This window comes from Panthera uncia (assembly GCF_023721935.1).
Source record: "Panthera uncia isolate 11264 chromosome A3 unlocalized genomic scaffold, Puncia_PCG_1.0 HiC_scaffold_11, whole genome shotgun sequence".
NCBI lineage: Eukaryota > Metazoa > Chordata > Mammalia > Carnivora > Felidae > Panthera > Panthera uncia.
The window spans coordinates 13,606,986-13,621,171 of NW_026057578.1; the positions used below are offsets into that span (position 1 = coordinate 13,606,986).

The 14,186-nt window shown below is 49.7% G+C and overlaps 1 protein-coding gene across 20 annotated transcripts in view; it reads left to right on the forward strand.

Moving 5' to 3' along the window:
* Positions 1-14,186, forward strand: part of ZMYND8 (zinc finger MYND-type containing 8) — a 124,437-nt gene that overhangs the window by 78,729 nt on the left and 31,522 nt on the right. For all 20 annotated transcript variants that reach the window (XM_049649913.1, XM_049649920.1, XM_049649906.1 and 17 more), the window contains 2 exons: positions 1,982-2,122; positions 11,553-11,705. In XM_049649913.1, the coding sequence (XP_049505870.1) occupies positions 1,982-2,122; positions 11,553-11,705 (294 nt within the window). The remainder of the gene's footprint in view (positions 1-1,981; positions 2,123-11,552; positions 11,706-14,186) is intronic.

Below are 14,186 nucleotides of genomic sequence, written 5' to 3' on the forward strand. Positions count from 1 at the left end.
GTGGGGCAGGGGCGAGCAGCATCCTTGGTCTACACCTATTAGATATTGGTAGCACCCTGCCCTGCCCTAGTTGTGACAGCCAAAATTGTCTGCAGACATTGCCCAGCGTGTCCTGCCTGGATGGCAAAATCACTCCTGGCTGCCAGGCGTCTGGGTGGGCTCAGTCAGTTAACCGTCTGACTCTTGATCTCAGCTCAGGTCTTGGTCTCAAGGTTGTGAGTTCAAGCCCCATGTTGGGCTCCACGCTGGCCGTGAAGCCTACCTAATTAAAAAAAAAAATCACTCCTGGCTGACAACTGCTGGTTTAGGTGGTTGAAACCAACGCCCTCGAGGTTAACGGGGAAATAGGAAGTGATATTATACTAATAGCAAATAATAATACAGTGCTTCTCTGATGCCAGCCGCTGTTTTGATGATTAACGTACTAGATCCTTACAACTTGATGAGGTGGGTGCTCTTTACCAGTCCTTTTGTATTTTATTATCAGTGTCTCTCTTTGAGGCTACCAGGAAAGGAGATTCACGGAGCTCAGGGACTGTGCCCAAGGACGCCCATCAAGTCAGCTGCCAAGGTGGACTTCACACCTGGGGTCTGGCTCTCGCTGCGTGCCTGCCTCCATCCTCCCTGTGTCTAGTCTTTCCCCCTCTATCCATTAAAGGTAGCTTTGGTAGGTCCTTGCACTAGAGCCGAGGGAGCCCTGCATACTGACTGGCTGAGTTTCACCCATTGGATCCTCACTTTGACTCTACCCCCATTTGGCAGGTGAGGAAACTGAGGTGACCATCTGCCAGCGTGAGCACTGTTTGAAGTCCCCGGGACGTCCTGATTCGTAACGCCATTGCCATCAACAACTTTCCCTTAAGGATCAGATCACGGCAGAGTCCGTGTTTTCCTGTGCATCGGAGTAGGGCTGGCCATTATGTTGTCTCTAGGAGCTCTGTAACAGGACAGTCCCCGTAACAGCAGGCTGTGTAGGCAAAGGGGCAGGATCTCCAGGACGCATGGCCCATCTGAACACTCTTGTGTTGTTATGTGGTTTGCTTTCTGTCCTGCCCACATTCAGTGGATGAGGCTTAGGGGAGCAGTATGGAGGTAGCTTTAAGGTATTTAAAATAAAAAAAAAAAGTTTATTTTTAAAAAATTTGTTTTAAAGGTTTTTTTTTTTTTTTTTTTTTGAGAAGAGAGAGAGATCGAGAGCGAGTGGGGGAGGGGCAGAGGGAGAGGGAGAGGGAGACACAGAATCCAAAGCAGGCTTCAGGCTTAGAGCTGTCAGCACAGAGCCCGATGCGGGGCTCCAACCCATGATATGTGAGATCATGACCTGAGCCAAAGTCAGATGCTTAACCGACTGAGCCACCCAGGCGCCCTAAGGTATTTTTAAAAGACTCGGGCTTAGGTATGATTTTCTATCCTCCTGTAAAAGTTTGGAACATAGTAAGGAGGGAGATCATTGACCAGTGACGCCCTCGCTCCATCTGGTGCTGAGTTTGGCTTCATTCTGCATCACGGAACCTTTGAAATGGGAAGCCAGAGATCTCCCAAGGGGTCGACTTGGCCCACGGCAGGTGCATTGGCTGTGCGAGCCAGCTCCCACATCTCCTATAAACGGATGGCATGCCATTTGTAAGCCTGGCTCTGGTCTCTGCATCTGGACCGTGCTGGGGGCCGCTTTAATCGCTATTTATTTTGAGATTTACACCCGTGAATGGGCCAAACCAATTTCAGTGGCAGCTTAGCCGATTTGTCTTAGAGCTTTGTGCTTAATAGAATGACTGGGGAGGCCTTCTTCCTTCACGGCTTAACATTGGGTTAAAGCCTGTGCTTGACATAAATGGCCGACCCTTCCTGCTGCGCCCCATCTGGGCACTTCTGGGGGCCTTGTTGAAATCAAATACGATTTCTCCCCTCTCCCCCGACAAACAAGTTTTATTTGTTTATTCATTTGTAAATCTGTCTTTTAACAATGAACATCCTTTTTCAGCTTCACCAGCCTCTGCCAAGACGGGACAAGCAGGGAGTTTGTCCGGCAGCCCGAAAACCTTCTCTCCTCAAGCGTCCACGCCCATCACGACGAAAACGGACAAAACGTCTACCACTGGAAGCATCCTGAATCTTAACTTGGGTCAGTGGGGAGTTTTGGGAGCCTCTTTCTGTGGCATCTGTGCATATTTTTGCAAGTTGTGATGTCCTCTTTTGGGTGTGGTTCTTGAGCTCTGAACAAAACCTCTCTCTGTGCAAAATATTAAAAAGGTATAGTGGACAAAGATGAAAGGAGATCGGTAAAAGGAGCAAGTAAGCGATTTCCTGGGGCTTGTTGATATGCAGAGTTGTTTTATCCTGATGGAACTTAGGCCGGTGTTTACAACGTTTTCTTGTTTATTACAAAAGTAACCCAGTTCTTATGCAGGTGTGTGTGTGTGTGTATATACATTTAAAGTTTTATACATGGGCACACTTGATGCAAGTCGAGCTTTATGAATCAATATTTACCTTTCCTATGTGCAATATATTCTGATACATTGTTTCCTTAATTTTCCTTTTCTAATTAAAAAAAAAATGCCCATCTTTATCCCTGACTTAGTAGGGTCCCCCCTCCCCCCATCGCAGTTCTGTCAGTTGTTTCAAGAGCCCTGCCTTCGGGCAAAGTCTTTAGCAAAAATTGGCACCAGAAATGCTAAATACCCAACCACGAAGTCATTTCATTGATTCGTTGCGTCAGGATTCTTGATTTTTATTGAGCATCTATTACACGCTGTGTGCTGTTTTAGACCCAGGGCAGAGGGTGGTGAGCAAGGGCCCTGCTCTTGTACCGAGCTTGGTTCTAGAAAGTGAGAGACAATAAATGGTAAGGAGAGAGATGCCTAGAATGGCGGTGGTCTGGAAGAGGCAGCGTTGGGGGAAGGCCTCTTGAGAGGTGGTATGTATCTGTGTGTGTGTGCCGTTATTTATTTATTTAGAAATGTTAATTATTTTTGAGACAGTGTGAGCAGGGGAGGGGCAGAAAGAGAGGGAGACAGAGAATCCCTGCAGAGCTCAGGAGTCATGAGATCCTGACCCGAGCCAAGAGTCAGACACTAAGAGACACTGAGTTACCTAGGAGAGGTGGTATTTAAGCCTCGATTTGCATGACAAGAAAAACCAGCCTTGCCCATATTGGGAGGAGGAACAAAAAATTAGGGCCTTGGGGGTCAGGGATGTTGTAGGAATGGCAGGGAGGCCCAGGTGGCCTGTCCCAGTGGGTGAGGGGAAGAAGGTGAGGAGATGAGGTCCCGGAGCACTGGGACCCTGTGGACCCCGCGGACCCTGCGGACCCTGCGGACCCTGGTGTGGAGCCCTTTGAGCAGAGGAGGGATGTGAACTGAGCACTTTAGAATGACCTCTCTGGGTGCTGTGTGGAGAATAGCCTATGTCAGGTGGTCCTCTCCAGAGATGGTTCCCTTACTCCCCTCCAGGGGACACTGGGCAATGTCTGGTTGTCACAGCTGGGGGTGGGGCTCGAGCATACAGGGTTTTAGGAAGAGGGGGACAGCCACCTGTGCAGAGCGATGCTCGCACGTGGCCAGGACCCTCCAGGTTTGTCTTGTCCTGCAATGCCATTTCAGGCGGGGAAACTAAGGTCTGGAGAGGAGGTTCCAGGTGCCCAGGACTGCAGAGTTCCAGGTGCCAGGCAAGTGGCGGGACTGGAGCAAGCCCGTGTCTGCAGGGAGGCCAGAGCCTGGCCCGCCCTGTCTCACCTGTTAGCACGGACTGCGTGTGGTACAGCGGTCAGGGCCGTGGCTGGTGGGGACTCCTCACTTGAATGAAAGGGGACCCATTTGCTACTTTGGAATGTTCATGGAGCTCAGCGTTGCGGCTTGCTTCCTCACGCCCTCCTTCCGCCTCCACACCCCGAAAAGGAACACTGTGCTGGGGCGTTCTCACTGTGTCCTCTCTGCCCGTCGTGAGTGGCGAGAATAGCTCCTTCTCTGAACCAAGTGGTCTTGAGTGTCCTCATGACGCCGTGGGTCTTTCCGCTTGGCTTACCCACGGCGGCAGTGAGAGATTTCTCCCTGTCGTGCGTTCTGGCGGGTGGGCATGGTGGAGCCTGAGAGGCTGCCCTGTACAGAAGACCCCGCCCTGCCCCCCCCCCCCCATGCCCCCCATCTCCTCCTGTGCTGGGACACTTGTTTTGTCAGTGGGAACCAAGGCATTGGGGATGTGGGCGTTTTTTGGGCTTCGGGTTCAATTACCTAACCGGGAGAGGATCAGAGAGGGACTGGTGAAGCGTGAAATCAGATGGTGGAGGGAAAAAGTCAGAGGGTGGAGGGAAATTCTAAATAATCCTCAAGAGGTTGTCCAGGGATGAGGCAGGTGCTTTCTATGGGTTTTTTTTTGGGTCTGGCATCCCTGCAACTACTCTGAGCAGACAGAAAATGAAACAGTGCTGGGGAGGATGATGACATTATGATATCTAACCAAAGGGCATTTCGTTTAAAAAAAAAAAAAAAAAGCAGGGCCGCCTGGGTGGCTCAGTCGGTTGAGCACCCGACTTGGGCTCAGGTCATGATCTCGCGGTCTGTGGGTTCGAGCCCCGCGTCGGCTCTGTGCTGACAGCTCAGAGCCTGGAGCCTGTTTCAGATTCTGTGTCTCCCTCTCTCTGACCCTCCCCCGTTCATGCTCTGTCTCTCTCTGTCTCAAAAATAAATAAAACATTAAAAAATTTAAAAAAAGAGCAAAATTAGAGAAATGGCAAACAGGTGAGTGATTGTGGGGTTTGGGGTGGGGGAGGGCTTGATTCCAAATCACAGAGGGATTCTTTGGCAGAGGACGTGGCTCTGCATTCTGATGGTGGTTACACCTATCTGGCAGGTGTTAAAACACCCAGAACTGTTATCGCCCGCCCCTTCCCAAGTTTTACTCTCTGAAATCTAAAAACTATTAAAAAAAACGACAGCAACTTTCAAGGTAGATGATAACCCCATTTCAAAGATAGTGGACACTGGGGCACAGAGAAGCAAAGTCCTCTACCCATTATCGCATAAGATTCGTGGTCAGGGTTGGCCTGCGGGCTCAGGCCTGTCTGCCTCCTAGTTTGTGCCTTCAGCCAAAATATGTGAGCGGACGCGCTGCAAGACAGAGCCGTGTTTTGATGTTGGAGGGACCCTCGACACTGCGCTTGTCACGCTGTTTGATAAATTGGCCTAGCTGTAGGGGCGAGGGGGTAAGGTGAAGATTTCGAATGGGCAGCACCGTGGAGGACAGAGTGCCTTTCTGACGGATGCAGCTCCCACAAGTTGAACCTGGGTTGTCAGACTCTCAAGTTCCAAGAAAAATGCAAATCCACTTTTGTATATGAACTCTCCTCATTTTTGGAAGTTGCCAATCAATTGCATTAAAAATAAAAACTCTGGGGTGCCTGGGTGGCTCAGTTGGTTAAGTGTCCGACTTCAGCTCAGGTCATGATATTGCAGTTCATGGGTTCGAGTCCTGCATCAGGCTTTGTGCTGACAGCTCAGAGCCTGGAGCCTGCTTCAGATTCTGTGTCTCCCTCCCTCTCTGCCTCTCCCCTGCTCAGGCTCTGTCTCTCTCTCTCTCTCTCTCTCTCTCTCTGTCTCTCTCTCTTTCAAATATAAATAAGTGTTAAAAAATGTAAAAAAATAATAAAAATAAAAATAACTCTAGTTGGCCAAAACACATAAATCCAACCCAAAGTACAAAAACCAGCCATCGGTCATCAGTTGGATACTTAACTATTCAAATTAATTTTGGTGCATGCCAGAGGGGAAGGCTTCCCTCAGAGACTTCTCACCTGACTTGCTAACCCACAGGCCCCTCGTTTGCTGTCTCGTTTGCTGTCTCGGGCTTTCTCTCTGCTGTAAAGCAAGGAGCTGAAGCCTGGTGGATTGTTACAGTCCCTTTCTTTGACCGTATGAGAAATAAGTCATAAATAAGCATGAGAGGAGGAAGGAAGGCCTGATTCTTTTCTTCTTCTAGACTCCTGTTTGCTTCTCTGGGAATCCCGTCTCCTCTTGTCGCACAGGGTGTTTGCTCTGGGCTGAACAAACACAGCAGTTCAGCAGTCCTGTTTGTGACACAAATGTGCCTGGATGCTCTGTCAGAGACGCTGACAGAGCAATGGGAACTTGTCAGACCCGGAGCGTTTCTGCTTGTTTATTCCTCCGCTGTCGCTGATGGGAGGCCTCCTTTCTTTCTCTGTGTCAAATGATACCTTGAAGTCAGGCATCCTTTGAGAGTTTGGATACAGAGCTGGGGGCTGAGGCTTCCCTCATGTGGCCATTTTTTTTTTTTTCTTTCTAAAACAGTGGATGAGATGAAGAATGTCTCTTCTTGGCTTTTGATGGATGAGAGAACTTTTGCCAGGGTCTCTGGTCTGGATGGTATTGTTCCCTTGAAGGAGCTGCCATTTTGTGGCTCCTGGAATTCCAGCTTTTGAACAGAGAAAATCGAGTTCTTTTTCATTGAAAATGAAACTGTGTTTTGCTTGTACAGAGTTAATTTTGTGGTTATAAGTAGTGCATGCACATGGTGAGAAATCTCAAAAGACCAAAGGATGTTCAATGAAAAGCCAACCTGTCTGTAACCACCTGTCTGTCCCTTCTGACAGGTGACCACGGTTACCTCATTTTAGTCTTCTTGGGGAGTTCTTCTACGTTATATACCAGGGATTTTCAACCTGGGTGATTTCTGTTCCCCAAGGGGACATGTGGCACTGCCTGGAGACACATTTTTTTTTGTTGTTGTTGTTTTTACATTTACTTATTTTGAGGGTGAGCGTGCGGGAACTGGGGAGGGGCAGAGAGAGAGGGAGAGAGAATCCCAAGCAGGCTCTGCACTGTCAGCACAGAGCTGGATGCGGGACTCGAGCTTGCAAACAATGAGATCATGATCTGACTTGAAACTCAAGAGTTGGACGCTTAACCAACTGAACCACCCAGGGACCCCTGGAGACTTTTTCTTTTTTTAAGCTTTTATCTTTAAGTAATCTCTATGCCCAATGTGGGGCTCGAACCCACGACCCTGAGATCAAGAGTCCCACGCTCCACCAGCTGAGCCAGCCAGACGCCCCTAGAAACATTTTTATTGTCACAGCGGGGATGTGGGTGCTACTGGCAATGGAGGCCAGGGATGTACTAAACGTCCTACAAGGTGCAGGACAGCCCCCAGCCCCCCACCTCCACCCCCCACAACAAAGGCTTATCCAGCCCCAAATATCACTAGCGCCAACATTGAGAACCCCCAAGAACACATATATTCGTATCTGTGTTCCCTTTCCGTCTTTTCTCCCCACACCAATGCGGATATCTTTTACTGGTTGTCACCTTCTTTGTCATTAAACAGGCTGGCTTTTCCATATCAGCACATAACGATCTCTAGTTGTTTTTTAGCGGTTGTATTTTATTCTATTTCAAGGGGAACTGTTAATTTATTTACCCAGGCGCCTTATTTATCGACTCTAGGTTGTTTTGCTGTTGCAAACAGCTGAAATGAAGACCCTTTTACCCATGTGGGAGTATAGCCATAGGATGAATTCCTAGACGCAGAATCTTGGGTCAGAGGCCATGTGCAGTTGACATTTTGAGAGATGTTGCCAAATTGCCCTGCAAAGAGGTGGTTCTGATTTATGCTTCCTCCAGAAATGTAAGATCGTGCCTTTCTCCAGCGTTGGTGTTTCTTCTTCCTGGTTTCCATTTATAGCCGAAGCTGTCTTCGTATCAGCCGGAAAGTTCAAAATGTTGGCAGCAAAGGTGGATTCTGAAGATATTCCCGATATAGAAGGGCAGGGGTGGAAGAAATCCTGATAAGCGACTATCCGCTAAATGAGAAAGAGAAGCTCTCGTCTTCTCCCTGTGGAGGAGAAGAAAGTCAAAATGCGGTTGAAAATTCGAGAACGAGAATTGGATGTGGCTCAACTCCTGAAGGTCTGATCCCAGGCCCCCCCCCCCCCCCCCCCACCCCGGCTTCGGGTGGTTTCTCATTAGGAGCCACATTACCTCAGCTTATTGACTGGAGAAACCTGAACTGTAAAATAACGTGCTGTACTGTTTCTTCATTCCTCTTAATTATGAGAATTTCCGAGTCCAGTCTTTTAAAGGCTAAAGTTAAGAGATTGCATTTACTGTAGACACAGCCACACACACACGATTATTCTGATGAGTTTGTAGGTCTCTATGAATCCTAAGGTTTAGAAAAGTGATACTGTTAACACAAAGGTTAAGGCAAATCAGGAGGAATTTTCTTTACTCACAGAGAAGATTGGTCTGGGGCGCCTGGTGGCTCAGTCGGTTGAGTGTCGGATTCTTGATTTTGGCTCAGATCCCATGTGTCAGGCTCCCTCTTATCAGCGTGGAGCCTACTTGGGGATTCTCTCTCTGCCCCTCTTACATGGTCTTGCGTTCTCTCTCTCTCTCTCTCTCTCTCTCTCTCAAAATAAATGAATATTAAAAAGAAGTTCTCAGTATTAGCGGCCAGTTAGAATCATCTTTTTTTTTTAATTACAAAAAAATTTTTGTTTAATGTTTATTTTTGAGAGACGGAGCACGAGTAGAGGAGGGGCAGAGAGAGAGGCACAGAGTCCAAAGCAGGCTCCTAGCCATCAGCACTGAGCCCAGCGTGGGGTGGGGCTTGAACCCATGAACTGTGAGATCATGACCTGAGCCAAAGTTGGATGCTTAACCGACTGAGCCACCCAGGTGCTCCCCCCCATTTAAAAAATCTTAATATTTAAAACAAACAAAAAAACCAAAACAATAAAATGTTAATATTTTTTTAAGTAGGCTCTATGCCCAATGTGGGGCTTGAACTCATGACCCTGAGATCAAGAGCTACATGCTCTACTGACTGAGCCAGCCAAGGTGCCCCATCTGGGGTATTTTTTTTTTTTTTTTGTAATGTTTATTTATTTTTAAAAGAAAGAGCTCATGAGCAGGGGAGGTGCAGAGAGAAAGGGGGACAGAGGATCAGAAGTGAGCTCTGTGCTGACAGCAACCAGCCGGATATGGGGCTCGGACCCCACGATCTGCCCGAGATCATGACCTGGGCTGAAATCAGACGCTTAGTGGAGTGAACCATCCAGGTGCCCCTCTCTGGGTTATTTTTAAACGGCCAGTGTCCAGGCCTTCCCCCAGGCTAGTTAATTCACATTTTCGGGGAGGGGGACCGAGACGTTAGGATTTTTTTGTTTAAACTCTGTTGATTTCAGTTTGCAGCCAAGATTATCAGTTAGTGCCCTACAGATGGAAATGGCAAACGTTCAGGCCTTGGACCAAATCTGGCCCCCTACTTGTTTTTGTAAATAAAGTGTTATTAGAACACAGTGTCATCAATTTGTGCACATATTGTTTATGGTGACTTTGGTAGCAGACGCTGTATGGCCTGCAGAGCCCAATTTGCTCTCTGACAGCAAAAGTTTGCTGACTCCTGGTATAGTAGATGGTGTTTTTTGTTTTCGTTTTTTTGGTTTTTTTTTGTTTTTGTTTTTTGTTTTTGTTTTTGTTTTTGTTTTTTTTTTTGGTAACTGCTGTGTCGAGTGTTCATTGAGGACACTGATGGAAAGTATTTTTGTGAGTTAATTTCTTTTACAACTTCATACTTGAAAAGCTGCCTTTTCCCTTAGGCACCCAGTATCCTTTCTCATTTCTGAGAGTGGAAGTTATGAGACCGGCTTCCTATCCTTTCCCTTCCCAGTCACATTCACCACTTAACCGTTGAAATCCCTAAGTCGTTCTCATAGTGCTTGTTCTTGAATTGGATCTTTTTTCTTTCTCTGTTTCCTTGGTCGTCCTCCTTTTCCCCCTTGCCGTTTTATTGTTGTCATTATTAGTCTCTGTTCTCTTTGTAAGGTGCATCTCCAGTAAATTTGCAGGAATATTCTTCCCTTGCTCCGAAATACCCCGTGCCTTCACCCTATCTTCTCCGTGCGCATCTCCAGTCCCGTACAAAGAAATGCACACGGATGCTCACACACGTGTACGCACACGCTCACAGGTGGATATGTTTTTAGAGCCTTAGAGCCTTTTCTCGTAGGACAAGGATAGTATCTGCTTGTTTTGAGCAACTCACTTCTGACATTTTCCTGAGGGCTGCCCCGAGTGTGTTTTGGGGAAAGGGCCCTTCCTAATCCTAATCTCCCCTTGGTAGTGACCTCATTACGGTGGTAAAATTAAGTCAGAGCAGTCTGTTGCTCTCGTGAGCTGTGAGAGGGTCGCGAGGGGTTCAGGGGAGGCTGCCTACCTCTGCTGACTTGAACGGATCTCTGGGTGTGCAGGGTCGAGGGACTGCCCCGTTCCTGCGTGACGGGGAAGGTGTGTGGGTCATGTTGGAAAATGGATACGAGCGTGAGTGAAGGTTTTGAGCAGCCCTTGTGGTCCAGCCCTCAGACTGTATACACCGGGCTTCTTTCACAGCCTGGTGGGCATAGATGTGTCGGGGTGGGGACAGCAGGGGGTGGAGGAAGCCTGAGAGTGAGCTCATAGGTGGTGACAACGGGCTCGGAGGTGGCCTCTCATCTTTGTCCTTGATAGATGTTACGTTGGTTTTCTGGGATTGGCCAGGGCAGGGCATATGCTCTGCGTTCTGTGCCTAGGGTCAGTTGGAGAGGCAGGGGGATGCCAGGGGTGGCAGGCAGGTGGCAGCTACTGATCCCTGCCTGTGAAGTCTCCTTGCTTCCTGGGCCTGTGCAGCCGCCTTCATTTTGTCCCTTTCTTCTGTTTTGGGGGACGCTGGAGGAGGTGGGGCGAAAGGAATGTCAGCAATGCAAGCTTACAGACCCTTGGAATCTGGTCCAGTTGGTCATGTAAGGAGCCCACGGCGGAAGCGGGGAGGGTGGCCAGACCCTTGGCCTTGGGTCCTCCATCAGAGACCTTTGCCTGGGATTAGGGTGAGGAACTTGGGCCGTATCTGAGCCAGAAGACAGAGGTTTAGTATCCAGGGCCGATCTGTTCACCTGTCTTCAGATGGGTGTCTGAGCCACAAAGGAGCACAGCAGCTTGGCTGTAAGGTCTGCCTGTCTGACATTTACCCCACTTTTCTGACTTGAACTCCAGTCTAGGTGGACAGGAGTGAGCAGCAAAGTCTCCGTGGTAAATGAGGAAGCCGGACCCCCAGTTATGTGTATGTGTGCTCTGGGGGGACGGGGGCAGGGAGGCAGCACTCAGTGTCTGTTGGTTACGAGTCCTCTCGGGTCTGGGCCTGGAGTTAAAAGCACACTCTGGCCAGATGCAGTGTGACTTTATCTGTTGACACGGAGATTGACCATATTACTGTAACCTTTGGCTTTCAGGATCCCTAATGACGCGGAGTTCGACAGACAACCGTCTGGCTGGGGTTGTGCGTTTTAAATATTGAAAGCCACCCAGGCGACCGTTCAGCAGACACGTGTGTTGGCGGGCTATTACCCGCCCACCGTTGAGCAGATGATGTGGGGGCAAGGTTTTTGGGGTTTCTCTCCCCGCCATGCTCTCCAACGTGTGTGTGCGAGAAGGAAGCTGAGTGAGGAGTGTTGCGGGTTCTTCCGTCCAGCACGTGTCTGATGAGGGTGCGACCCTGTCTTCCAGATCGGAGCAAGGCCGAGATGGACCTAAAGGAGCTGAGCGAGTCGGTCCAGCAGCAGACCGCGCCCGTCCCCCTCCTCTCGCCCAAGCGGCAGATCCGCAGCAGATTCCAGCTAAATCTCGACAAGACCATAGAGAGCTGCAAAGCACAGTTAGGTACGTCCTTTGGTTTGCTCTCGCATCGTCACCGTTAACTCTTTGTAGGGTCGCCGCCCGGATGAAGCCAGCGCTGGATCCCGGCTGCTGTAGGACAGCATTGAGCGTGCGACTCCCATACAGTTCCCCCAACGGCGGAGCCTCTCGGGTCGGCTCGTCACTTGTTCACAAGGGTTCTTTGAAATCCACCCAGTTTATTCTCTGGTTGTGGTAGCCTGCAGCCTCGAGGTGCAGGTGGTAGGGAAATTTGAAAGCGGAAGGGTCTTCCTGAGTTTGCCCCCACGCTCGTCGTCTGCACACGTCAGTGGCTCACCGTCAAGTCCAGTTCGACCCACAAACAACCGACACAAACCCTTCTGCCGCAGACCGGGCCCTCCCCACCTGGCACACGCATCCTGCTTCTGTACCTGTTGCCTGCCTTCCTCTTCCCCGTGCTGCCTGCCTTCACACCGCCTACCTGAATTCTTTCCCTAAGGCTGAGCTCAGGCATCCCCTCCTCCAGGAAGTCTCCTCTGACTGCCCTTCCTCCCTATCTGCCCCCTCCTGTGGCACTTTATTGCTGGGGAACATCAGTGGTCACTTTGTGTGGGGGTGTCCCTCTCCATCGGAAGCTAGACTGGAAGCTCCTTGAGGGCAGGGAGGTTGTCTCATAAGCATTGACGTTCTCCAAGGTACTTGGTCTTGTGTACATAGTAGGTGCTCTGGAATGTTTGTGGACTAAGTAAACAAAAGCAGGAGGGTGTTTGCGAAGAAGTAGGGGATGGCTGGCCTCAGGAGAGAGAGCCCCGCTAGGGTGAGGTTGGGAGTGTCTGTGGGTGCTCTGGACCTTAGAAGGACTAAGCTGTGGTTAGGAGTCATCCAGAAGGGCCAGAGGAGGAATGGTTGTAATTTTGCAGGCCATTTAAGTATCTGCCTTGGGTCCTTCCATGCAGCTGGGCTGACTCCTTAATTTATTATTAACGTTAGTAAGAATTTTAATATTTCTGTTTACTGACTGTTTCCTGCATACCTCGCACTGTAGCACGCACGGTGCACAGATTGCCCTGACAGGTCGATAGCATTTTCAATCCCATTTTGCAGATGGAGAAACTGAGGCTCAGAGTGGTAGGTCCCTAGTTCAGGGTCACCAGGTGAATAAAGGCTCAAGAGCAGGGTTTGAATTCGTGTCTTTTGGGCTCCGGTATGCAAGCTTTCCTTATCACATTTGTGGTCACACTTGTCCTCGTATCTGACCGTATCTGACCTCGTATCTGGCTACGGTAGCATAAGCCTTAGGACCCAGAAGTTAAGACCAGATCTGAGTTTTTGGCTTTTGGCTTCTCCTGTTTTTGATGGAGCCCTGACGGAGGCTGGTCTACTTCTGAGATGAGTCTGCTGGTATCTGGTGCCCTGGGCTGCTCGTGGCTTTTGTCTGTTTGCAAGTTTCCTTTCTGTGTCTGGGTCTCAATGGTGACTCCTCTCACGGTGACCGTTGCCCCAGAACGAAGGCAGTACAGATTTGAGTTTTCCTCTTTTCAAAATTTTAAGATACGGTATCATTAACCTGTGGCCGGACGACGCTCCTTACTGGGAGCAAGACACGTCAGTGGGTTGAATGGAACGTGCTTTCGCCCACTTTTGTTTGTGTCTGTGAAACACCCGCTGGTCTGTCGTTTTGCATTTTGATAGAGACGTGGAAGCGTGTGACTTTGGTCTTGACTCCGCCGTCCGTGAAGGACCAGGGTAGACAAGGCGGCAGTGACTCAGCGTCAGCACCGGGCGTTGGAGGGAGGGTGGGGCAGCCCGGTCACCTGGAGATGGCCCTCACCTGCCGGAAGGGGCCAGTGGCTTCGTGGCTCCAGCCAGCTGCTGCCTTGCAGGCCTGTGACCCAGAGCGGCCAGATCTTGCGTTTTCTTCCACACAAGCCTGCTGCCTTGATTTCTGTGTGAAGGTTCCTGGTTTGTGAGTCGGGCAACACGTTCTAAGTGAGAAACAAACAAACGACAAAATAGCCGCTGGGCCAAACCGTGGCCCCCTGAATAAAACGTGTGCCGGCCAGATGCGGCTTGTAGGCTGTGAGCTGGCGACCTCTGCCTCAAGGCTTTGGTTTACTTCTTTGAGCTCTGGACTCAAAGCGACGAGGACTTGAACGCTTTGGGAACTGGTGGCGACAGTGCTGGTGGTCCGTCAGGAGTGCCCAGGGTTCCGGCCTTGCCTCTGTCTTGGTTTTCTTTGGGCCTTAGGGTAAGTGGTTTCTCTGGGCCTCTGTTTTCTAATCTGTAAAGTGGATCCATTTTAACAGCTCATCTCCTTTGTCCCCCACCCCTCCCAGTCTCCATGGCCCAGTTAGTTATCGGTGTCGCAAGGACGCAGCTCCGGATAAATGTAAAATTTATGTTGTCTGGTCCCTTGTCATCTTCGAGTGTCAGTAACCGAAACCCTCTGCAAACCCCAGTTGGCATTTGTTAGATGCCGTTCGCTGCTAACCCCACCAGGCCAGG